This window comes from Dermochelys coriacea, chromosome 14, assembly GCF_009764565.3.
Source record: "Dermochelys coriacea isolate rDerCor1 chromosome 14, rDerCor1.pri.v4, whole genome shotgun sequence".
Lineage (NCBI taxonomy): Eukaryota > Metazoa > Chordata > Testudines > Dermochelyidae > Dermochelys > Dermochelys coriacea.
This window is the reverse complement of record NC_050081.1, coordinates 8,576,671-8,601,115: the sequence shown is the minus strand read 5'-3', so window position 1 is coordinate 8,601,115 and position 24,445 is coordinate 8,576,671. Positions and strand designations below refer to the sequence as shown.

Here is a 24,445-nt window from a genome sequence, read left to right as displayed (position 1 = left end):
GCCAAAACTACTCAATTCTACTTAAAAAATAGCATTAGAAATCAATCCTTTGACACTGGTGGATGTACACATATTGACTGCCATCAGTGAGCTCCATGCCAGAAAAGCCAGACATCTCAAAACAAAAATGGAGTCAAATTGTAAAACAGCAGTAGGGAAAATGAGCTATCCAACACTACCAAAGAGAAAATGGTATATATCCATAAAGAAGCAAACTAGCATTATCTCTTTTTATCACCATTTTAAAAGCAATTTTAAAAAAATCTTGCCGGTGTAAAAAATTACATTAATATTTCCAGAAGTAAATGTGATAGTAAAAGATTATTTAAAAACAACAAAAATATTGCTAATGCAAGGTCAGTTTCTTTACCTTCTGTTTTTCCTTTTTCTAAATCTTGTTCAGATGATGTTTCTTCATTTTTTTCCTGTAGCTGGTCTGCAGGTTCTTCCTTGCTTTTTTCAGTATCTGTTTGGTCATTATTTTCAACATCATTTTTATCCTTATCTGTTTCCTCAGCTGCTTGACTTTTATCCTCCACTATTTCTCCTTTTTTGACTCTAAGAGCGTCCAATATTTCATCTACAGTAGGAAAAAAAACAGTAAAATTCAGGCAACAAGCATCAAAATATCCTTTATAGAGCCATTAAGTAGAAGTCTTAAATCAAAAGTCATTTAAATCAAGATGGCCTTCAGGTTTTAAGAGCATTACCTTTCACAATCACAAAACAAAAGCCAGGAGCTAAGAACAAAAATTAACATCCAAGTTCTTACTCCTTTTTCCATTTTCAGAGATATGGAAATTTGAATGCTCGAGTTCTTGATTTCTCAACATTATGTTATGTACAAAGTACCAAACCCCTTTACACAGTCCTTTATTGTTCCACGGTAGATAAACTGAGATTCAGCTTACTGTTTATGGGGTTCTACATAAAGTTTAAAGATGCTATCACACTTTCTCTAAAAGATGAGGGTTTTGCTCCAGAGTTTTTGTTGAAAATGTTTGCATAGCCAGTGTCATATGCCTGTTCATTCCTGCCCCTCTTTACACTGGGGGAAATCAGGAGGTCAGGATCAAATCTGTTTCTGCCTTTAAAAAAAAAAAAGAGGTCTACATGGTTGCTTCCTTTTGTCTCCTTCCCTTGGGATTACACATCTATACACCAAAGACCAGCTATATGAGACTGTGATGCTAAGCACTGAAGTCAGTGTAATTTCTGTTCAACTACTTCTATAAAAATCCAAGCCATGTAACTTACTGAGAGTTGAGTATATGTATTGATGGTTGGCTCCAAATATCTGCTGAGCAGCACTCCACCCATGGCAATTCAAATTCACTGTTTTAACTTTTGAGTATTAAGTAGAAAGAATTAATTATGGAATCAGATTTTGTCTCCAGACAGATCTCTTTGGGATTTTTTTTAAAACATCACTTATACTGCCATTACAAGATCTGGTTTGACCAGTAAAACCCTGAAATAGTGATTTTGACTTGATTACTGTAACTTCTTATTGAGAATTAATTGAGGGTGCTCTCAATTCAATTCAGATTGCATGTGACTGAATTCTCACCAAGTCAATTCCTTCTCCATGTCATGCCATTCTTATCCTTACCCACTTTGGCTTCCAGTAAAGTATAATGGATTTGAGCATTAATCATTGAAACTCAATAATACTGCACCATCCTACCTCCTAGTTTTTGTTATTTTGTACTCCTTCTCTGAAGGATGCAAGAATAGCTGCTTTGCTCACAATGTTGAATGAAGGCTTTCTAAACTTCCAAAGACTTCATACTTTCAGTAATTATATCTCATAACTAATAAATATCCTTTCATCAAACATAAAAAGCTGAATTGCTTAAACTGCTAATTTAATATAGCCAAAGCTACATAAACGCATAAATACATATTTTATTTCGTAAGAAAAAAGGATTGCAATAAATATTGAGCGTGTAAGTTAAAGCCTTCGTTCCTTGAGGAAACTACACAGATGATACAAATCATTAGCTTGTGTAGGGCACGCATATAAACAAGGATTTAGATACAGCTTCTATGTAGTTGATACTTCATCTTACTTGTTTTCTCTGCCTAGAATTTCCCTAGATTTTGTACTTTGTCAAAGCTATCTAGAGAAAACAGATTATACCAAATGCCAAACCACATACATCCATGGAGTTCCTTTAAATCTTTCACATCTGAACCAAGAATTATTACCACAATACACATAACTCATAGAAAACACTTAATTCTTTCATTTACTAGTAACAGTAACATTACACAGTTGTGTTTGAGGAGCATTATGTACTTCCTCCAGTTAGTAGCAGCATTTAACATTTACTTTACACCATATTGCTGGATAATTAGAAATTCTAAAATTTAACATTATGGAATTTATATCTTTGGCACTTATTTGGAAGGGATTGTACTTTGACAGCAGTCTACAATATTCTATTAAAACACATGGCTCAGACTTCAATTTTTAACAAGAAGTTCTATGGAGAAATGAAATGTTAGTAAAAATGTTAAATTAAAACAAAGTTGACCAGATCTCATTCATAATTGTAGTGTCAATGTTTACAAAGTACTAGATAGGAAGTACAGGAGAAATTTCCTAATAATTAGAAAGCTACTAGAGTATTAAATATGCGGACCTGCAGATGCAGACGTCTAGGTCTCTAAACAAAACTTAACAGACCTAAAATTAAAAAGTCATATTTCTCAGGTAATTCAAAATTGTATTCTACCCCTTCAAAGAATATTACCTCCAGACAGAGAAAACAGGAAGGACAACTCCATTTTGAACCCCTGCCACTAATAATCCCTATGAAATCCAAAAAAGGTATAGATTTGGACTTTTCTCTGGAATGGTCATATCACCACATAAATTCAGTTAACAGGATACTTTAACCATTTTACTAATGAACACTATCTCTCTCCCTTTCCCCACTATACACTCTCTCTTACATGGAACATAACATTAAGTCAATGGAAATTCAGGACATAAGTATGTTTGGCAGTGCTAGAAAAATATGTCTAGAGGATATATCAAGCAGTCCAGCAGGACTAAAACTGTTGAAAACAGGAAGTATGGAAGCCACTTCAGAAATTCTTAACATTGCTACTGCCAGCCAGGTTGATGTTAGAAAGTTATTAACAATACATTTCAAAAAAGCATTGTGTATGTGAAACTTGGGGGCAGACATTACTGCAATGTTTGAAGACTCTGAAGTAAAATCATAATATGAAAGTGTTTTACATTCATTCCCATGATAGACAGATATTCCTACCATTTGCTGCAGCAAGGAAAGATTTGTTGTTGCCCCGTGCTTTGTTAGTAAGGTCTTCCGTGATATCCATATGCCGATGAATTTCTTGGCACATTTCTTCAAGAGTTTTGCAAAGATCAGCTTCCCAGTAATCTTTGTCTAGGCATTCAATTAACTGTGCCAGCTGGACCTTTGTGCTATAGTACCAGAGTTTCTTATCCTTCTCATTGTCTGAATCTTCCTCTCTGCAATAACAGTTTGAGAACAATTGTTTTATACATTTTAGATAAGCGAGGAAAATTAGATAAGATGAATTTACCTGCTCCTTTTTTCCAAGAAAATATTAAGCAATAAGGGCCGAATAAGATTAACACCTGAGATTCACCTTTGGCCTCCCAAGCTTCTAAAGAAGCTCCCTCTCTTTCCACCTCCAAATGTTCTTTTCACACCACTTCCTCCCTGTTCCCTCAAAAAAGCCAATATTCACAATCACTTCCCAGGGAGGTTAAAAGAAAAGCTTTTAAATCATTTCCTCAAATTTGGTTTGTCCATCTTCCAATAGGATTTACTACAGTTATTTTCCAATTATTACAATATTACTAAATGCCTCAACAAGCACTCCTAAAACCAATGCAATATTATGGCTTTGATGTATTTAAAATTTCAGTTGGAAAATTTAAGGATGGGGAATCCCATAATCACCATGAAATGTTTTATATTATTATTCAGATAGTATTTACCTGTGTGCGCACGCATCAGAGTGGTGAAGAAGGCATAGGCCCTTGCACTTGCTGCAGAGGATCTCTATTCAGATCCCTGTAATCTGGAAGTTTGGGGAGCACAATGCTCTGCTCCTCCTCTATACCTAATTCTTCCAAACAAACCAGTCTGAAGCAACCCCATCAGGGGAACTTGCCGAGTTTCCCCTCACTACTGGCCCTCTCCAGTATTTTTTTCCCCCCAATGAAAATATATGATTTGGCCTTATGTATTCAGGAACACAAGTATCCTTAGTGATTTGATTAAGTTTATTTACATATTAGAATACTTTAAATTAAGATTATAAAGCAAGCTAAACCAACAGTCAGTTACACACAGACAGTGCATAAAAATTCAAATTCACAGAAGTGGTGTTATGAAGACAATCATCCGCAAAATTGCCAAAATATCAGGAGCTTGGAAGTAATGGCAATATGACTTTACATTAAATCAACACCTTTCTAGACGTTACTTCAAAGTATGTTTTTGACTGGCTGACAGAGTCTGGCATATTGCAAATAAATACTACCCTTTCCACTAAAAAGTACTCAGAGGAATCTTTCTTTGCTTTTGGTAGGCAACTAAGACTTTAGTTAACTTAATTTATTCCTCTAGTCCATGGTCCCTAAGCTTTTTACCTGGGGTCCCCATTACCGCTGTCTGTGCCTCCTCCCTTCCCCAAAAACCGCCACTGGGAGCTAGGCCAGGAGCTAGTGCCAAAGCAGAGCAGGACTGTGTGGTGCTCCCTTCCTGCCCCCTGTGGAGGCTGGCCCCTGCCCTGCCGTATGCCCCACCCTCATAGAAGGGCACACCCCATAGTTTGGGGACTACTGCTCTAGTCTTTCTAATCTCCATCTGATCTTCATAGTTTAGCATATTTAGTTGTTTAGTGGTTTTAAAAGGTTTCCAACAAACATGGTTATTTAAGAAAATTTTCTGGTTGTTCACACAGATTACAGATCAAACGGATAATTCAAAAATAGTTTTTATATTGTCAACTCTTTGTTCTTATTTATCTCTGTGGTGTACTCCAACACTTAGCCACCTATATGTTTTTCAAACTTAACAGAGTTAATGGTTAAGCCATATTTCATCTAAACCAAGAAAAATTTATGCTAGTCTGATAAGTGCTTCAAATCCTACGAGTGAAGAGACTGTCGAACTACTGGGACATGGAAAGAAAAAGCAGGAGGCGGCAGAAACGCAAGAAGAGAAGGGAGAGAGAACAGCACGCACGTGACAATATAGCTTATTCAGAAAAAGGAAGAACTGACTGTAAACAAAAAGAACAGATAAGAAAAAAAGTGGTAAAAGAGCAAGAGGAAAAGAAAAAAGAATACATGCTTACAGTGTTGTATTTATTTGTTACTCTTGTTTTATATCCCTGGCAGACACACCACTGCAATGATGGGAGTGGGAAGGGTTGGCAGATCTGTTGTAGGAGCTAGACAGTCATTTTGCTGCTTAGTAATATTGTTGAGCACATGTAATTGTTGATAAGCATTATACTTTTATGAACTTACTTAATTACTCAGCAGCAGGCATGTTTGTTTTTCATTTTGAACCCAATTTATAAATCACACAAGATTACTGGCTAACCAACACAGAAGCCCACCTCACCTATCTATCTTAGCTACTTAGAAGACTCCCATTATCAAAGTATCTGAGTGTCTCTCAGTCTATAGTGTATTTATCCTCAACATCCCTGTCAGGTAGGGAAGTACTGTACTTTACAGATTGGAAATGGAGGCAGAAAGAAGCTACGTGACTTACCTAGACTTTGGCTGTGGCCATCAAGCAGGTTTCTTCCTCTGACCTTTTTTCCCCACCTAGCTTCCTACCAATGAATCCAAAATGCCACAGCTAAAGTCATATCTTTTGTTCTGACCATACAGTTACCCAGGCTAAGACACCCACCTCCTCCTCCCCCTCCCTCTGTTCTCATTTCTTCTTACTCCGGTGTTACAGGGCTCCCTTAGGTCACCCCATCATACAGCAATGTAGATTCGCATCTAGTAGATTTCTCTCTCAATTCCAGGCATAGAGACAGAGAGCTTACCCTACCATCTATAAATTGCCATGTCACGGTCTGAGATACCAACAGAATCCTGAGCCACCTAGATGGATGCTACATCACAAAGGGATGATATTTTACAGGAGAGACTACGAGGTAAAATTTTTGGATGTAGTCAAAGCTCTAATAGTTTAATGACTGCTCTGATCATGTACAGGAAACAGACTACTAAAAAACAAAAGTATTTTTTGAGAGTGCCATCTAATTTTTTCCACAGGGTTTCACTGGGCATGGTATTTCCCTTGCAAGAAAGCTACAAAGAACATAAGGACAGCCACACTGGGGCAGACCAATAGTCCATATAGCTCAGTATCCTGTCTTCTGACAGTGGCCAGTGCTAGATCCTTCAGAGGGAGTGAACAAAACAGCAATTTATTGAGTGATGCATTCCATTGTCCAGTCCCCAGCTTCCAGCAGTCAGAGCTTTAAGAACACTCAACTAATGGCTGTTCCTTTCTAGTTTAGGAACTGCTCTTCTCAGAGGACAGGGTGGATAAAAATCAATGATTTTTTTTTAAATAAAAAAATCAGTTTTATTTAAATCCATTTTTCTGATTAAATAGTTTTTTTCTTCAAAAAGCATTTTAAGATAGTTTTAATTAAGATATAACACAGCTCAAAAATATCTCATCACGGAATAGGGATTTAAATTCTAATTCTATTGTATGAGACAATATATTCACATAATGTTTAAGAAAAGTTTGTAAATGAGTTCCAATAGTTCATGGATTAGGGACCCAATCTTAGGGGGTTCCAGGAGCTTCTGTATAGATTTAGGTTAATCTTTCTATCTCCCCAATGGGATTCAGTGCTCAGTCTAGAAGCTACCATCAGAGATGCTTAGTTTGCAGTTCTCAAACCGTGGATTTGTGTCTTCAGAGATAACATGCTTGTTAACAGCAAAAATGTTTTAAAAATAAATAAATATATAGAGAGGTGAGAAATAACAGACCTCAACCCCATTGTCCCTCTGCAAATTTGTGTTCACAGAGTCAATCCCTTACCTCTCTCTAAAAGTGCAAAGTTTCAGAAAGTTCAATGAATAGAAGATTGTTGGGGGAAGAGTAGATCTGGACAAGGAGAAGAAGTCTGGAGATAAATGTGAGAAGGGAGGGATAGGCAGTAGAAACAAAAGTGAAACTGATTGAGCAGCATATTCCAGAAGTCTTGAGGTCTTTGAGTGTACCCTTCATGGATTTGAGATCTACCATACCATTCTCTCACTAGAAGGGAAACCTATAATGACAGCAGGCCATAAAAAAGACCCAGTTTGGGAATATTTTAATGAAGTTCCTCTACCTGTGGGTAAGACAAGCATGCATGCAAAACAAACAGTGCAAAAAAGCAAATCAAAGCCCGGTTGACCGAATGAAACAACAGCATGAGAAGTGTTCCTTCTCAGGAAGAAGCTTTGTTGAAGATGATGAAAGGAACACATCTGAACAGGCAGAATCTTCAGGCTGGTAAACTTTTTTATTTCATACTTCTTAAGGGCTGCCTGTCTTCCTTATGGAATATTCTTGAATTCTCATGTCTGAGCAAAAAATATATTTGTTACTCTATGGTACTATCATTTTAGATACAGTTGTGATAAAAATAAATAACTGAAATAGGCAGATCTTCCTGTTACAATTTCACCGTTAAAGTAGTACCGAGTGTCAGTGAATGCAATGAGTAATACTAAATGAGCAGTATAGTAATAATAATTAAATAACTGCATTGACTTATTTTGTATGGGAGAATCCATCCTCAACATACAGGATTCTGAAGACTATCCACCTTGAAGATCACCATCATTTTCTATAGTTTCAGAGTTATCTAACAATGATAGTGTTTCAGTCACATCATGTATGTCACACAGCTACAGTATATGACCTTTTGCAAAAAGAAAAAAAAAAACCTCCATCATCCAGAAACAGCCATTGATAAATTTGTGATAAGAACCAGCAGATTACAAAAAGAGGTAATTGATGAAAAAACGTCCTGGTTTGTTTATGCAACAAACTCTCCTTTCCCTATGACTGAGACCCCACACTTCATTAACATGGTTCAGTCACTAAGACTAGGATACAGTCCACCCAACAGAGCAGGTGTTGCAGGCAAATTGCTGGATAAAGTGTATGAAAGAAAAACTGAGCAGTGTGCAAAAGGTCTAGAGCAGTGTTTCCCAAACTTGGGACGCCGCTTGTTCAGGGGCTGCGGGAAGTGGTGCGGGCCAAGGGACGTACTAGCCGCCACTTCCCACAGCCCCCATTGGTCAGGCACAGCGAACCGCGGCCAGTGGAAGCCGCGATCGGCCGAACCTGCGGACACAGCAGGTAAACTAACCGGCTGGGCCCGCCAGGGGCTTTCCCTGAACAAGCGGCGTCCAAGTTTGAGAAACACTGGTATAGACAGTGAAATTAACAACCTGAGTCTTGACAGGTGGAGCAATGTCCACAATGATCCTGTTGCATGTGCTTGTGTGACAATCGAAGAAGGGAATAAAAAAAAGGAGTACTCGTGGCACCGTAGAGACTAACCAATTTGAGCATAAGCTTTCATGAGCTACAGCTCACTTCATTGGATGCATCCGATGAAGTGAGCTGTAGCTCACGAAAGCTTATGCTCAAATAAATTTGTTAGTCTCTAAGGTGCCACAAGTACTCCTTTTCTTTTTGTGGATATAGACTAACACAGCTGCTACTCTGAAACCTGTCATTGAAGAAGGGAATGTCTTCCTTACAGAAACAACTGATACATCAGGAAACGCACACACAGTGAAATACTTACAAGAAGTAGCAGTAAAAGCAATAAACTGAAAAAAAAATTCAAATGTCTAGTATGCAGCTTGGTCACAGACAATGCTGCAAATGTATCCAAGATTAGAAGAAATTTAGAAGAGAGTCCCAAGCTAACATCATATGGTTGCAGTGCTCATTTATGCACTTCCTAGCCACAGACTTCAGTGTTCCAGAAATAATGGCTAATAATGTTGAAATTGCAAAATACTTCCATAACAACCACTTTGCAGCAGCTGCTCTGAAAAAGTGGGAGGAACCAAGCTAACTCTCCCACAAGACGTGCGACAGAACTCAGTACTGAACTGTTTTGAGGACTATATCAAGATCTGGCCTAATCTGATGACAGTTGGTGAACAAAATAGTGAAAAAATAGCCAAAGTTCTCCACATTGGGCTTTAGAGAAATGTTGAACACATGCAGAGTACCCTGAAGTCTATTTCTGTAGCCTTGAACAAAATGAAGGGAAATAGCTATAAATAGCTGTTTTATTGCCGATGCTGTTGAAATTTGGAAGGAACTGAGATCTTAAAGATAAATATGCAAGGACAGAGTTAAATTACAGCATTTAAAAAAACGAATGTGACAAGAACTGTCTCCAGCTCATTTTCTTGCCAATATTCGCAATACTTGGTACCAGGGTCAAACCTTGACTGCTGAAGAAGAGGAACTGGCTATGACATGGACATCCAGCAATCATCCCTCCATTATGCCAACTATAATAAACTTCAGAGCTAATGATGAACCATTCAAGAAATATATGAACTGGTGGAAGTCACTTAAGCACTTGGATTCAGAGACTGTTGAAGTGATAATCTCACTTTTAATAGCAGTAGCTTCTTCTGCTGGTGTAGAAAGAATATTTTCTGTCTTTGGACTAATTCATTCCAAATTGAGAAATCGTTTGGGACCTGAAAAAGCAGGAGAGCTTGTTTTTCTTTTCCAGATTATGAACAAACAGGAAAATGAAGTTGAAGATGACTGAGTTAGCTGCAGAAGCCAATATTTTATGTTCCTCATGTTGATCTGGCTGACATAGTCGATTTATTTTTTATTTAAAAAAAAACAAAAACAAACGTCATTTAACTATTTTAGTTAAGCAATTTTAAAAATCTTGAATGTTTAAATTCAAAAATTCATATGCTTGTTTTGTTGAAATATTATAAGCTTGCTGTTGAAGAAAAAAATCCAGAATACACAACATTGATTTAGTTAAATAAAACAATTTAAATGTTAAATCTTCTCCTAATACAGCAGGGCAAGAAAATCCTCCAAAATATTAATGATGATTAACCTGTTGAATTGGAGATATTTATGAAGTCACTGGGAGGTGAACTATCTGCTTCAATTACCTTTGGTAAATGAAATAACCAAACAATAATTCATTTTCCGACGTAGCTATGAAACTAATCTGAAAAGTTTTCAAAATAAATCACTTTAAAAACGTATAGTGTGTACCTTCTAAAAATGAAACCTCCATCTCTCTCTCTGAGTTGTGAAGAATATGTATTAAGGTTATAACAACCAACAAGAATGCACTTTTATGTAGAAACCCACTATTAAATCGAGTCTTCCTGACTAGTGATTTATATCAAATCCACCCTGCCAGAGGATTTTCCCTTCTTGGGATGATGTCAAATAGAGATTGAAAAGGGCATCAGACATGAAGAAATCCAAAGAAAACAAGGACTCAGGTCTACTGATGCCCATGATCTGGGCCTGCTGGGAGCCTTACAGAATGAGAGAGATGAGATCTGGAGTTTGTGTTGACAGTGTGGGAGGTACATCCTTGCCACTCAAAGAAGCTGTTTCAACAGAAACACCTGATATTTCTGGGCTGGATTAGTCAGCACTGCTCCTAGAGAATGAATCAGGAGAGACAATGGAGGGAGGATAGAACCAGAGAAACAGAATGGGATCCAGGACTCTTGCTGCTTCTGCTACATTTGGGGCAAAAGGAGTCTGCTAGAGCACGGGTGAGCAGAAACTCCCATACCTTGGACACTTTCTTCCCCTCTGTCCAACCCGGCCTTTTGGTTTTGAGGACATGTTCAGCTTGACATAGTGAAATCACAGGAAAAACTAAATACCTGTAAAGCCTGGTCCTGCTTGAGTAAACAGGCTTCCAGCCCTTCCTAATACTGCTATGGAGTGGGGGAGACCACACATACACAAAGCTGAACAGAAGCAGAGGCCTCCAATCTATGGAAACCTCAGCACTACTGACAACTGAAACAGGAAGTACTGAGTAAAAGGAATCCTCCTGGTGTCCTTGATATACTGCCCTAAAGTCCCCCCCCCACACCCACACCGGATTCGTTGGCGGGTTGGAGGGGGGAAAAAAAAAAAAGGCCAAACTTCTGCCTAAAAAAAGGCCACAAACATCCCAGACTAACTTTTGTCGGTCTTGAAATGGAGTCTGGGTTTAAATATGGCTGCAGTACCACAAGCATGCTACCAGACCAGCCAATATCAGGTTTAAGGGGGGAAATCTCAAGACAAATTTTACATTTTAGTATGTCTACACAGTAACAAAACACCTGCAGCTCGCCTGAGTCAGCTGACTTGGGCTTGCAGAGCTCAAGCTGCGGATCTGTAAAAATGTGGTGTAGCTGTTTGGGTCAGATTGTAACCAACGCTCTGGGGCCCTTCTGCTTTGTGGGGTACCAGAGCTTGAACTCCAGCTTGAGCCTGAACATCTACGCTGCAATTTTTACAGTCCCACAGCACAAATCAGTTGACATGGGCTAGCTACGCGTGTTTAATCGCTGTGTAGACATTCCCTATCTTATCTTTAAAGCGTGGAATTGAATGTTTAATATTAGTAAGTATGTTGAGTTTTGACAGAGGGATCAGAGGCTGCTAAATAGCCTGGGAGCTTGATTTATGGCTCTCTGTTAATCCAAACTATTACAGTTGATGTTTCTCCCACTTCCTCCTCATTTCCAGAGATTCTGGTTAAGCAATATCTCCAATGGAAAATGTTAAGACCTTCAGTGTAACCAGAATGACTTAATAAGGGGAGGTACAAGTTTGAGTTGGGGCCACTATGCCTGATTAAACTGGTGGAGCCACTACCTACCACCTTTGGCTTTAAGTTTTAAGAAAATATATTGAGTGGAGATGGAAGTTTGTCAAGGTAAACTTTGAAAAATGTTACATCAATGCAAAATTGAGAATCTGAGACCCGTTTTGTAAGAATCAAATTACTACAGAACAAGGATCTAAATTTGACATTACTAACAGATGTTAGATAATTAAACTACCATCCCCTTCTTGCCCTCTCAGTCCTCATTTTAGGGCAAAGCTTTTTTCAAAATTTTATCTTGTGTACTGATTTAACTGTTTTAGTTGCATTTTTTACTCCTGGGGAATTCTGCGCAGAATTCATGTCCCCCACAGATTTCTTTGCTTCCCTGCAGAAAAATTATTTTTTATTAATTTATTAATTTAATTTAATTAATTAATTTTTTATTAATTTATTATTTTTTAATTAATGTCTATTATTATAGACCTACTTGCTGACAGGTAGGGCTGGTCTCCGCTACTGGGGAGACTGAAGCTGCTGCAATCTAGTGAAGACCCACTAGATCGACTGCAGAATGCTCTCCGGTTGACCCTGGTACTCCAGCTCTCCGAGAAGAGTAAGGAAAGTCAACTGGAGAGCATCTCCTGTCGATTCTGCGCCGTGAAGACACAGGGGTAAGTTATTCATGCAGCTGAAGTAGTGTAACTTAGGTCAACTTACCCCTGTAGTGAAGACAAGCATGCATTTTGAAATATATTACCAAAACAATTGAAACTGGTGTGATTATGTAGTATTATAACAACATTTGCAGAATTTAAAAATAGTGTGCAGAATTTTAAATTTTGCGCGCAGAATGCCCTCAGGAGTAATTTTTCTCCTTCCTTGGTTGTTCTTTTTGTTTACAGGTTAGTAGTTACTACTCAGCATAATGCATATTCAGTACCAAAAAATGCACTAAAAAACAATAAAACTGTTGCTGTAAAATTTGACACTGCAATTAACAACCATCAACAATTATATCTGAAAAACAAGTACTGTAAAAATTAAAATTTGTGACAAATCATACTGGTACATTTTCTCTTGTTATTAAGATTGTTTAATGGGGGGGTTAAGTTTTCCGTTCCATTCCATGGCAAACTATAATCTCAAATTGTACCTGCAAGAGTAGAGACTCCATATTAACACTGAAGTAAATCACTGATAAGTATCTGGAAGCCTAGATAGTGCCAAAAATGGCAAAAATTTTAATTTTCAGTTTTAATAGTGTAATGTTAGCATAACAAGATTTCTAAATTATTTAAATCTGATATACTGTAACCATTCTCAGGTTCTAAAGAACCTTTTCTCCTGAGTATCTGAACCGAGTTTCTCCCAACACCATTTTGGGATCTTAGGGAAGGGAGAGGAGATAATTAACATTATCTGAATTTATGTTAGCATGTATTACAAAAATCTTTAACCTAATCAGTTTCATGCTCTAGTTCTCACACACACAACTGGGATTGTCAGTATTGGCAGTATTAAAAAGGGAATGTTTAAATTCAAGGAAATCTTTAACTGAAATTTAGGGCTACCCCCTTTTTCAAAAAAATCTTTATATTTTGCGCCTAATACACCTGACAATGTACCTTTAAAGAATTAAAAGACTTCCAATTAAGCAGTTTAGATAATAAAGAGCCTCAATTTCATTTTCTTTTAAAGTGTTCACATTTATTTAAGATTCCAAATACTTAGAGTTTAGAACTGTTCGCACACCAATCAGATCACTACTTTCTGGGTACTCTACAGGTGCATTTAGGTATAATTTTTAAATTCCTGTGGTTCTAAAAGGTCACACATGTAAATCTTATTCCACATATGTTTCAACTACAGCCTCCAACCAACTGTTCCCCCTGAAGACTAGTGGTCCACTAAAACCACAGGAATTATCAGTGACTTCCATGGACTCTGGATTAGGCCCAATAATGGGTTTAAGGAGAAAAATGACAAAGGAATGCTGCTCACTGAAAACACACCGAGTAGCTCCCATTTGACTCCAGCCTTGTAACAATAAGGTGGTAACAAGATGACACAGGAGCACTTAAGTACTTCAAATCAGCACACAAACAATGCAGAGATGAACTCTGTCTTAGCTCTGTAAAGAACATTTAAGTGTTTACACCACTAGTTCACTTCTACATTTTGAGACAAGTACTTATTTTATTCTTAAATGTTTGATTATTCTCTTATGACTGAAGCGGAAGTTCACATTTTTAGCACTTTATTTTCTAGCCTCCATTTGCCGAGGGAAAAGGAAGTGCACTGAAAAAGTCAGACATATGCATCTCCAGTGCAAGTTTATTGCAAAAAGAGATGTTTGGAAAAAAATCAAAATAATTCAAATAGGAAAAATAGATATTTTTAGATAGCCTTTTTCCTCTGAGTAAATACAACCTAGGAACAATTACCCTTCATAAACCCCATTTTCTTCTTTATTCTCCTGCAAAGACTGTCTGACTGACTAATCCTCTCAGCTGAAAAGGAAGCGTCAGTTCTCCTTAAAAAAGGAAAGGAGTACTTGTGGCATCTTAGAGACTAACAAATTTTATTTGAGCATAAGCTTTCGTGAGCTATAGCTCACTTCATCCGATGAAGTTTGGGATTTTTTGTAAGTAGTGAATGGATTTAATATTTTTCCTAGGATGAAAGCTGCTCCCCAAATCTTTAAATGCACAAGTGGGAATTCAGAGGAATAATCTATTGCTAATGGAAAATGCCCACTTCCAAAGAGCTGAGGAGCAGCGTGTCTCATAGCCTGACAAATCAGGCTACGTAATTCATCAGAAACCAACAGAGGGCAGCCCTCATCTGATTGAGGTCTCACATACAGAATAAAGTTGACAAGATCAGGCTGATCAACCTGAACAATACATATAGGCTGCAGTTAGCCCCAAAAATCTTACAGAAGATTAACTGCTACAACTGTGGCTTTTATGATCTGGGGATATTAAAAGTAATTAGAATGACAAGAAAAAACCCTCGCCTCACAATTACAGGACACGCCCTGTAATATTCTCTGTTAACATGTTGAAGTTATACCCTTGGTGGATTTAACCTCAAGAACTAGTCAATACTTTAAAAGAAAAGGAGTACCCGTGGCACCTTAGAGACTAACAAATGCTGACAGCTTGTGCCACTAATAAATTTGTTAGTCTCTAAGATGCCACGGGTACTCCTTTTCTTTTTGCGAATACAGACTAACACGGCTGCTACTCTGAAACCTGTCAATACTTTAAGTATCAATGAATGATTATGTACTAATGCTAGCAGGAAGAGATGACAGTACATTCTGAAGGACTACAAATGCATAGTTTTGCCTGATGTCTTGCAAGTGACAGAATCATATTGATGGCCCCTCCTCCCAGAGATTCTGACTAACATTTTGATATATTTCAAAGTAATTAATTTTGTAAAATTTTGTTAACTGTAACTTATTATGGACCATTTTCTCCAGGGTTAAATGCTTATTGGGAGATGGTATGAAGAGATAATAAAGCTCACTATGTTAAGCATTTTATTTCTCTTCATAAATTTCCACTTCTCTTCCCTTTTCACAGCTACTGTGTTAGACAAGATTTTCAGTAGTAGTCAGGATTCCACTATCTATTTTCTATTAGAAAATAAAGATCCATTTACAACTCCAAATTTAACTTTTCGGGGAGGAGGAGAAAAAAGATCAGAGTACCCTGAGCTACCATAAAGCATCTTAGATTGTGATTATTAATCACATTTATGACAGCAGTACCTAAAGACCAACCAAGAATGGGTTCCCAAAGTGCTAGGTACTGTAGAAACAAAAAGAAAAGGAGTACTTGCGGCATGTTAGAGACTAACAAATTTATCTGAGCATAAGCTTTCGTGAGCTACAGCTCAGTTCATCAGATGCATTCAATGGAAAATACAGTGGGGAGATAATTTATATACACAGAGAACATGAAACAATGGGTGTTATCATACACACTGTAAGGAGAGTGATCACCTAAGATGAGCTATTACAGCAGGGGTGGGGGGTACCTTTTGTAGTGATAATCAAGGTAGGCCATTTCCAGCAGTTGACAAGAATGTCTGAGGAACAATGGGGGTTGGGGGAAGAAGGGGAAAGTTTTACTTTGTGTAATGACCTATCCACTCGCAGTCTCAATTCAAGCCTAAGTTAATTGTATCCAGTTTGCAAATTAATTCCAATTCAGCAGTCTCTCGTTGGAGTCTGGTTTTGAAGCTTTTTTGTTGAAGGATAGCCACTCTTAGGTCTGTGATCGAGTGACCAGAGAGATTGAAGTGTTCTCCGACTGGTTTTTGAATGTTATAATTCTTGACGTCCGATTTGTGTCCATTTATTCTTTTACGTAGAGACTGTCCAGTATGACCAATGTACATGGCAGAGGGTGAATTTAGCCGTATGGAGTGGCAATCAACTTCATGAAAAAACTCCTACAGATACAGACAGACATCTTCCTTTCCAAATGCAAACAGATGGACATCATACCAAAAGGACTGAAGGTAAAAATTCCATTACAATCTACATACCACACAGACTATGCTGACAGCTTGTGCCACACACTCTCAAAGAAACTGCGGAACCACCTGATCAACATCCTCTACAGCAAACAGGGAAAGATTAAGAATGAGCTCTCAAAACTGGATACTCATAAAAAACCAACCTACCACACAAACTTCCTCATGGCTGGACTTTACAAAAACTAGACAAGCCATTTACAACACACACTTTGCTTCTCTACAAAAAAAAAAAGGACACTAAGCTATCTAAACTACTACATGCCACAAGGGGCCACAACAGTGGTTCCCTTAACCCACCCAGCAATATTGTTAATCTATCCAACTATACTCTTAGCCCAAAAGAAGAATCTGTCCTATCTCGGGGCCTCTCCTTCTGCCCCTCCACCCCCACAAACATGATACAGTTCTGTGGTGACCTAGAATCCTATTTTCGACGTCTCTGATTGAAGGAATATTTCCAACACACCTCTGAACAACATACTAACCCACAGAGACCTTCCTACCAATACCACAAAAAGAAGGATTCTGGGTGGACTCTTCCTGAAGGTCGAAACAGACTGGACTTCTACATAGAGTGCTTCCGCTGACGTGCATGGGCTGAAATTGTGGAAAAGCAGCATCACTTGCCCCATAACCTCAGCCGTGCTGAACACAACGCCATCAACAGCCTCAGGAACAACTCTGACATCATAATCAAAAAGGCTGACAAAGGAGGTGCTGTCGTAATCATGACTAGGTTGGAATATGAACAAGAGGCTACTAGGCAGCTCTCCAACACCACTTTCTACAAGCCATTACCCTCTGAGGGTTACCAAAAGAAACTACAGCATTTGCTCAAGAATCTCCCTGAAAAAGCACAAGAACAAATCTGCACAGACACACCACTGGAACCCCAACCTGGGGTATTCTATCTGCTACCCAAGATCCATAAACCTGGAAATCCTGGACGCACCATCATCTCAGGCATTGGCACCCTGACAGCAGGATTGTCCGGCTATGCAGACTCCCTCCTCAGGCCCTACGCTACCAGCACTCCCAGCTATCTTCGAGACACCACTGACTTCATGAGTAAACTACAATCCATTGGTGATCTTCCTGAAAACACCATCCTAGCCACTATGGATGAAGAAGCCGTCTACACCAACATTCCACACAAAGATGGACTACAAGCCGTCAGAAACAGCATCCCCGATACTGTCACAGCTAATCTGGTGGCTGAACTTTGTGACTTTGTCCTCACCCATAACTATTTCACATTTGGGGACAATGTATACCTTCAAATCAGCGGCACTGTGATGGGTACCCGCATGGCCCCACAGTATGCCAATATTTTCATGGCTGACTTAGAACAATGCTTCCTCAGCTCTCGTCCCCTAATGCCCTACTCTACTTGCGCTATGTTGATGACATCTTCGTCATCTGGACCCATGGAAAAGAAGCCCTTGAGGAATTCCACCATGATTTCAACGATTTCCATCCCACAATCAACCTCAGCCTGGACAAGTCCACACAAGAGATCCACTTCCGGGACACTACGGTGCTAATAAGCAATGGTCAAATAAACACCACCCTATACCAGAAATCTACTGACCGCTATTCCTACCTACATGCCTCCAGATTTCATCCAGGTCACACCACACAATCCACTGTCTACAGCCAAGCTCTACAATATAACCGCATTTGCTCCAACCTCTCAGACAGAGACAAACACCTACAAGATCTCTATCAAGCATTCTTACAACTACAATACCCATCTGCTGAAGTGAAGAAACAGATTGACAGAGCCAGAAGACTGCCCAGAAGTCACCTACTACAGGACAGGCCCAACAAAGAAAATAACAGAACGCCACTAGCTGTCACCTTCAGCCCCCAACTAAAACCCCTCCAATGCATCAACAAGGATCTACAACCTATCCTGAAGGATGACCCATCACTCTCACAGATCTTAGGAGACAGGCCAGTCCTTGCTTACAGACAGCCCCCCAACCTGAAGCAAATACTCACCAGCAACCACACACCACACAACAGAACCCCTAACCCAGGAACCTATCCTTGCAACAAAGCCCGTTGCCAGCTGTGTCCACTTATCTGTTCGGGGACACCATCATAGGGCCTAATCACATCAGCCACACATCAGCCATCAGAGGCTTCTTCACTTGCGCATCTACCAGGAAGATATATGCCATCATGTGCCAGCAATGCCCCTCTGCCATGTACATTGGTCCAACTGGACAGTCTCTACGTAAAAGAATAAATGGACACAAATCAGACGTCTAGAATTATAAATTCAAAAACCAGTTGGAGAACACTTCAATCTCTCTGGTCACTCGATTACAGACCTAAGAGTGGCTATCCTTCAACAAAAAAGCTTCAAAAACAGACTCCAACGAGAGACTGCTGAATTGGAATTAATTTGCAAACTGCATGCAATTAACTTAGGCTTGAACAGAGACTGCGAGTGGATGGGTCATTACACAAAGTAAAACTATTTCCCCATGTTATTTCCCCCTCTTCCCCCACTATTCTTCAGATATTCTTGTCAAATGCTGGAAATGGCCCACCTTGATCATCACTACAGAAGATTTTCTTCCTCCCCTCTCCCCCACTCCCCGCTGGTAACAGCTCATCTTAAGTGATCACTCTCCTTACAGTGTGTACGATAACACCCATTGTTTCATGTTCTCTGGGTATATAAATCTCCCCACTGTATTTTCCACTGAATGCATCCAATGAAGTGAGCTGTAGCTCACGAAAACTTATGCTCAAATAAATTTGTTAGTCTCCAAGGTGCCACAAGTACTCCTTTTCTTTTTACGAATACAGACTAACACGGCTACTACTCTGAAACCTGTAGAAACAAAACAATAGACAGCTTGAACTCATAGCTCTATGCATTCACTTCCTCTTTATAGCCTGAAGACTTATTTCATTTGTACATGCTCTCCATCACCGCAGTCCTGGCTGTGAACAATAGAGTGTGATCCAAGAGTATTTCTATTAGTCAGGCACAGGCAGACCATCAACTGTCACCAATATTCAACAATCAAATCTCCATCAGCAGGGGAAAACAGTATTCTGAAGTTGCTCCTAAATCCTGGTTTCTATGCAGCCTGCTGCTACGAAAGCACTGGATAGATCCATTTTAAGTGATGTTAACAAGAAGTTCAATATTGTTAGAAAGGATATTGTAATGTTATTTTTCATATTTTTTAAAGTCATCTCTTATTGTCTGCAGTAACTCTGTGGATGCTCAAGACCAAAACATATTCCTTTACTGAGATTCCATTTCCCTTCTCCCACATTCATGCCTACTACACACTGGTTTGTGTTTGCACATGAGCATTGGGCTGAAAGTTGTCATACATAGAAGAGTATTTAAACATTCGTTTTGGCTAATGGGTGAATGGATGAATTACATGGATTTTGGAACCTACATAGAAAAGTACACAGGAACTTTGGTCTTATATTACAAAAATATATCTATATTATATTAAGATGAAAACAGTACTTATAGGAAAAAGGTTTTAAACAAATATTTAACATCCTAATGTTCTTCAGAATAAACTAAAAGGACAGGATTTACTTACATAATAAGTCTTCTGTTCAGAAACCAATATTTCCGTCTGTTTCTGTCGTATCCAATGGGTTCATGTCGAATATATGGTTTATTTTTTTGGATTTCAGCAACACAGTCAGTTACACCAGGCACCTTATGTGCTACACAGACCTCACACTGCCATTCGTCCTCTGGTACCTCTTCAAGAGGTGGTTTCACACACTCTAAATGGTACACAGCTGAGCAAGTTTCACAGCAAAGCAAATCCCCCAGTTTGTGACAAACCCTACAGTGATCATCATACTGGATAACACCTTCGGACATTAGCTCCTCACGTGCAATGTTTGTTGTAAGAAACTGATCTACTAAGAACTGTAGAACTTTGATTTTACTCTCTACTGGTCCATAAGGATAGTCCTCTGCCTCTTGATAAGGAAGAACATGATGGTATTCCTTGTCACTCTCACAATATACCCGCAGAACCTCTGGCCACGTCATTCCATCTATGAAATACAAAGTGGAATTAACGCTATCTTTGAGGTCAGCAGGTCCAAAGGTAGTATTTGAAGTGTCTTCTTCTCGTAAAACTGCTTTTAAAAGCACTATATGCATCTCTGCCATAAGTGTGCATTGCTCTTGACTTACCAGAGCAGCACAGAAGTCCTCAAAACGAAAAGGAGACAGGCGTAAAACAGTGCCAAAGTTCCGTAGTACCTCATAGATGGCAATAACATTCATTATATGCTCATTAGGCACCATTAAGTCCTCAGAGGATTTAGGAAAGTCAAGGAGCGGTATGTCTTTTTCTTCCAATATTGGAGAACGTGGACGATGCACTCTTTGTCTTCTTCTACCTGTAAATAAAAGTAACAGTAAGTTTTGCTAATCACAAACCAATATACTTGAGTGTGCCTCCTATGAACAGACTTCATGGGTAAAAATTTTCCTTCAGAGCTACTGGAAATTAAATCTTCATGTTTTATCAGCAGCTGCACTCAGCTAAATGTACTATTTCTCCATTTACTCCCAGTATTTTCACCCTACCCATATTTTTTAAGAGTACTAAATAAAATTACTTCACAAGCCTAGATCACAAGTCTCACTTCACACTCATGTTTAAACTTCAAATTTTTAATACAGTTAAAAACAATTTCATAAGTAATCTAAATCTGACATCTAATTCTTAAAATGAAATGTAAAATCCAGACTGAGTATTCAAATTGGCAAAGTAAGCAGAATCAGAAACCTAAATAAATTGAAAACAAGCTGACAAATGCCCTAAGCACCCAAAACACTGATAGTTTCTCATTTTAATTCAGTATGGCTAGTTGTTTTGCCAAAGCTTTCAGTAAAATTTCCTCTCTCTGAAAGCTTTTAATTCTTAACTGATTTTTATACTCAATACAATTCTTCAAATTGACATTTTATTCAAATGAAACTGGAGTACTAACAACAAACCACGTTGCTATTTGCCTACTCAGCAATGGTGTACAAACACTTTGTGGCAAGTGGGTGTCTTCAACTATCAGTTTTTGCAGAAACTAAGTTTCTTCTTTTAAAAAATTAAGTTTCCAGCCCATCTGGTTGTGAAGGAAAGCTTCCAAATACGTACTGATGTCCTGTCTTCCTAAATTTGGAAACAGATTCAATGCTCTGCTATTTTGCCTGTCTATAAATCAACTGAAGAGTAAAATTAACAGGACTTTGATCAGCATCTCTATTGCTAATGAAAATTTGTGCCAGTGGTGAAACTGATCAGTATGTCAATTTCACTGCAGAGGCTTGGAGAAGACAGAAGTACCAGAGCCAAACACTGCAGGCTACTTACTGGGGAGGACATAAAGAGAATAGGCAAGGAGCAGATCAGCAAAGACCCACCCCTAACTTTCAGGAAACCCTGGAGTGGAGAGCTTAGTTTTGTTTTTTGCAATCAGGAGACTATTGGGGTTTTCAAATTTACTGAAAATGGAGTCCCAGTCAGGGTTGAGTTAGAGCACCCTCCCCTTTTACAACAGGTGGGAATTGTGGATAAAATGGCTTTCTAACCAGAGTACTCCCTCTGGCCATTGCTGGTGGTTCTCCCCCCCGCGCCCTGTCCCACACACACACCCACCTATCAAGAATAGACTTGATCTTCGCTTCTGGCTTGTCAGTATCTGGTAAATGTTTAAAAACATGTTTTCAATAAAACAGAAAAGGACTTCTCCTTACAAAGTTTCCAGCCTCAGAAAAATTAATTTTATGCCTTTTCTAATGATCAGAAGCCAGTGCTGATCTTAAGAATGCCAAAGTAATATTTCAGTTTCCTTAGATTTAGAGGGAAGGTCACTCTTCAGAGAGGCATTCTAGAAAAGGGGGAGGCGGGGAGCAGGACAGGGGAAATCCCATCTCACCTAACCAATCAGAAAAGCTATTCAACACACACAGGAAAACCAGGCATAATCAGCACAGCCTTCTAGAAGGGGAGCAATGTCACAAGATTTAAAAAAAAAAACCAAAAAACCAAAAACCTCTATCTCCACTGTGTGAACTATCAAAGAAGGATAAAGAATGCTTATTTCTTTACATGGTGCTACAGCAGTTTTTTTAAAAACCTACAAATATGTTCAATGTTTACTGGGTTAATTTAAAAGGAAGGATTCAACTACAGGTAATTGTTTTGGAGCTATTAGATTTGAGTATTCAGATGAACTCACCAAAACTGTTAGAGCTTTTAAACTCAGTAAAGGGTTAGGCTTCCAGACAAGTGATTCAAAAGACTGAAAAGAAAACCTAATTTTAAAAAAATGTGTCTTTCATTCAACACAGCAATCTTGTAATCTTGTTGTATTTTAGTCAGTAACTCAGCAACTGTCAATATGTAAAAGGAACAGTCTGAGCTGAACTCTGTTGCCAGAGTTTCTTTACAGGGAAAATCTAAACAAAAATAAATGAGAAAGTGAAATTATCCACAAGGATAATTCCAATTACAGGTAATAAATTAGATGCATTTGCCAATGATCCAATTAAAACAGGCAGTGCCATACAAAACTTTACATAAAGTTTTGTATTTATATTATTAAACCTCATGGGCTAAAATCAGAGTTTATACAGAAGTTCAAATTGACCCCAAAATTTGAAAGTCAAGATGGATTCTTTCCTTCTTGTGTATTGCCACCAGTGAGAGGTCAGGCTGGCCAAATTATGTCCTCAGTGACCATTGTTCAACCCCACTGTCTTCAAGGGGTTTTCACTGGTGTAAGTTATCGACCCTGTAATTGAAAGAACTAAACATTAACAAAAGCAGATATCAACCAACCGTAGGGTTTGATAGAGAGATGACTGAATGAATACACAAAAGGATAGATCTGTTGAGTTAGAGGGTGCCATTTTTGCATGGGTTTTTCCCCAGAGCAGAATACATTTTAAAGCAGCACCCAAACTTTAAGGTGGTACTAAAGAGAAAAACTCACAATTAACAAAAATACAAAACAAAAAGTAACACCTATTTTTAACGAGCGTTATGTTCCATAAAAGATGATTTGACAGATCTTTTCTTTTTGTAATGGAACTGAGTACTTGTGGCACCTTAGAGACTAACAAATTTATTAGAGCATAAGCTTTCGTGAGCTACAGCTCACTTCATCGAATGCATCCGATGAAGTGAGCTGTAGCTCACGAAAGCTTATGCTCTAATAAATTTGTTAGTCTCTAAGGTGCCACAAGTACTCCTTTTCTTTTTGCGAATACAGACTAACACGGCTGTTACTATGAGTTCCATTACAGGAATAGTAAATCAAGGGTTGAGCCAGTATAGAAAGAGGATAAGAGACTCAAAATAATTACTATATTAGGTAAATTGCTCCCAACCTTAAAGTAGTTAATCTAATTTCAAGTTTAATACATTTACTTTATTATGTGAATGAAAATCTTGTGCAACATTTGAACTACACACTCTGAAAAGATAACAGTATAAAAGATGAACTGCCAGATGTTTCCATTATAGAAGAAATGGATCAAGATTGAGAAGTGTATAAAAATAAATTTCCAAGTTTAGTTAAGCTGGAGTTACCCTGCGGAAAATGGAAGGAGGGCATATAATCATTCTTTCAGTAAACAGCTGCACAAGTCAGTGGACAATGTTTAAACATGGCAGGCACAGTAGAACATTGGGATTTCACAGCTACAGATACAAAATAATGTTGGCAGCAAGAATACGTAGAATAATTCATTCCTTCTATTGTTGGGATTCAAAATTCTTTTAGGCTCAAACTTGAAAGTCAGTTTGATGAAGACACTTAGCAACGACAAAAGAACATGCATTTCCTTGGAATTTATCTTAGACTCCTGAAACTTACTTCTGATTCCTGTGGAAGAATCTGAAGAATAACCCAGTAGCTGTGGTCCTATTCCAATTTTTTTTCACTGAAACATTCAACCAAATGCAAG

The 24,445-nt window shown here is 38.4% G+C and overlaps 1 protein-coding gene across 19 annotated transcripts in view; it reads right to left on the bottom strand.

The window, feature by feature from the left end:
• BPTF (bromodomain PHD finger transcription factor) overlaps positions 1-24,445 on the bottom strand; it is a 92,809-nt gene that overhangs the window by 52,738 nt on the left and 15,626 nt on the right. For 18 of the 19 annotated variants that reach the window (XM_038371328.2, XM_043497611.1, XM_043497612.1 and 15 more), the window contains exons 2-4: positions 20,049-20,871; positions 3,285-3,508; positions 371-580 (exon numbers count right to left, since the gene is read on the bottom strand). In XM_038371328.2, coding sequence (XP_038227256.1) covers positions 371-580; positions 3,285-3,508; positions 20,049-20,871 — 1,257 coding nt within the window. Of the gene's footprint in view, positions 1-370; positions 581-3,284; positions 3,509-20,048; positions 20,872-24,445 lie in introns of those variants that run through there. The other variant, XM_043497617.1, reaches the window with a different exon arrangement.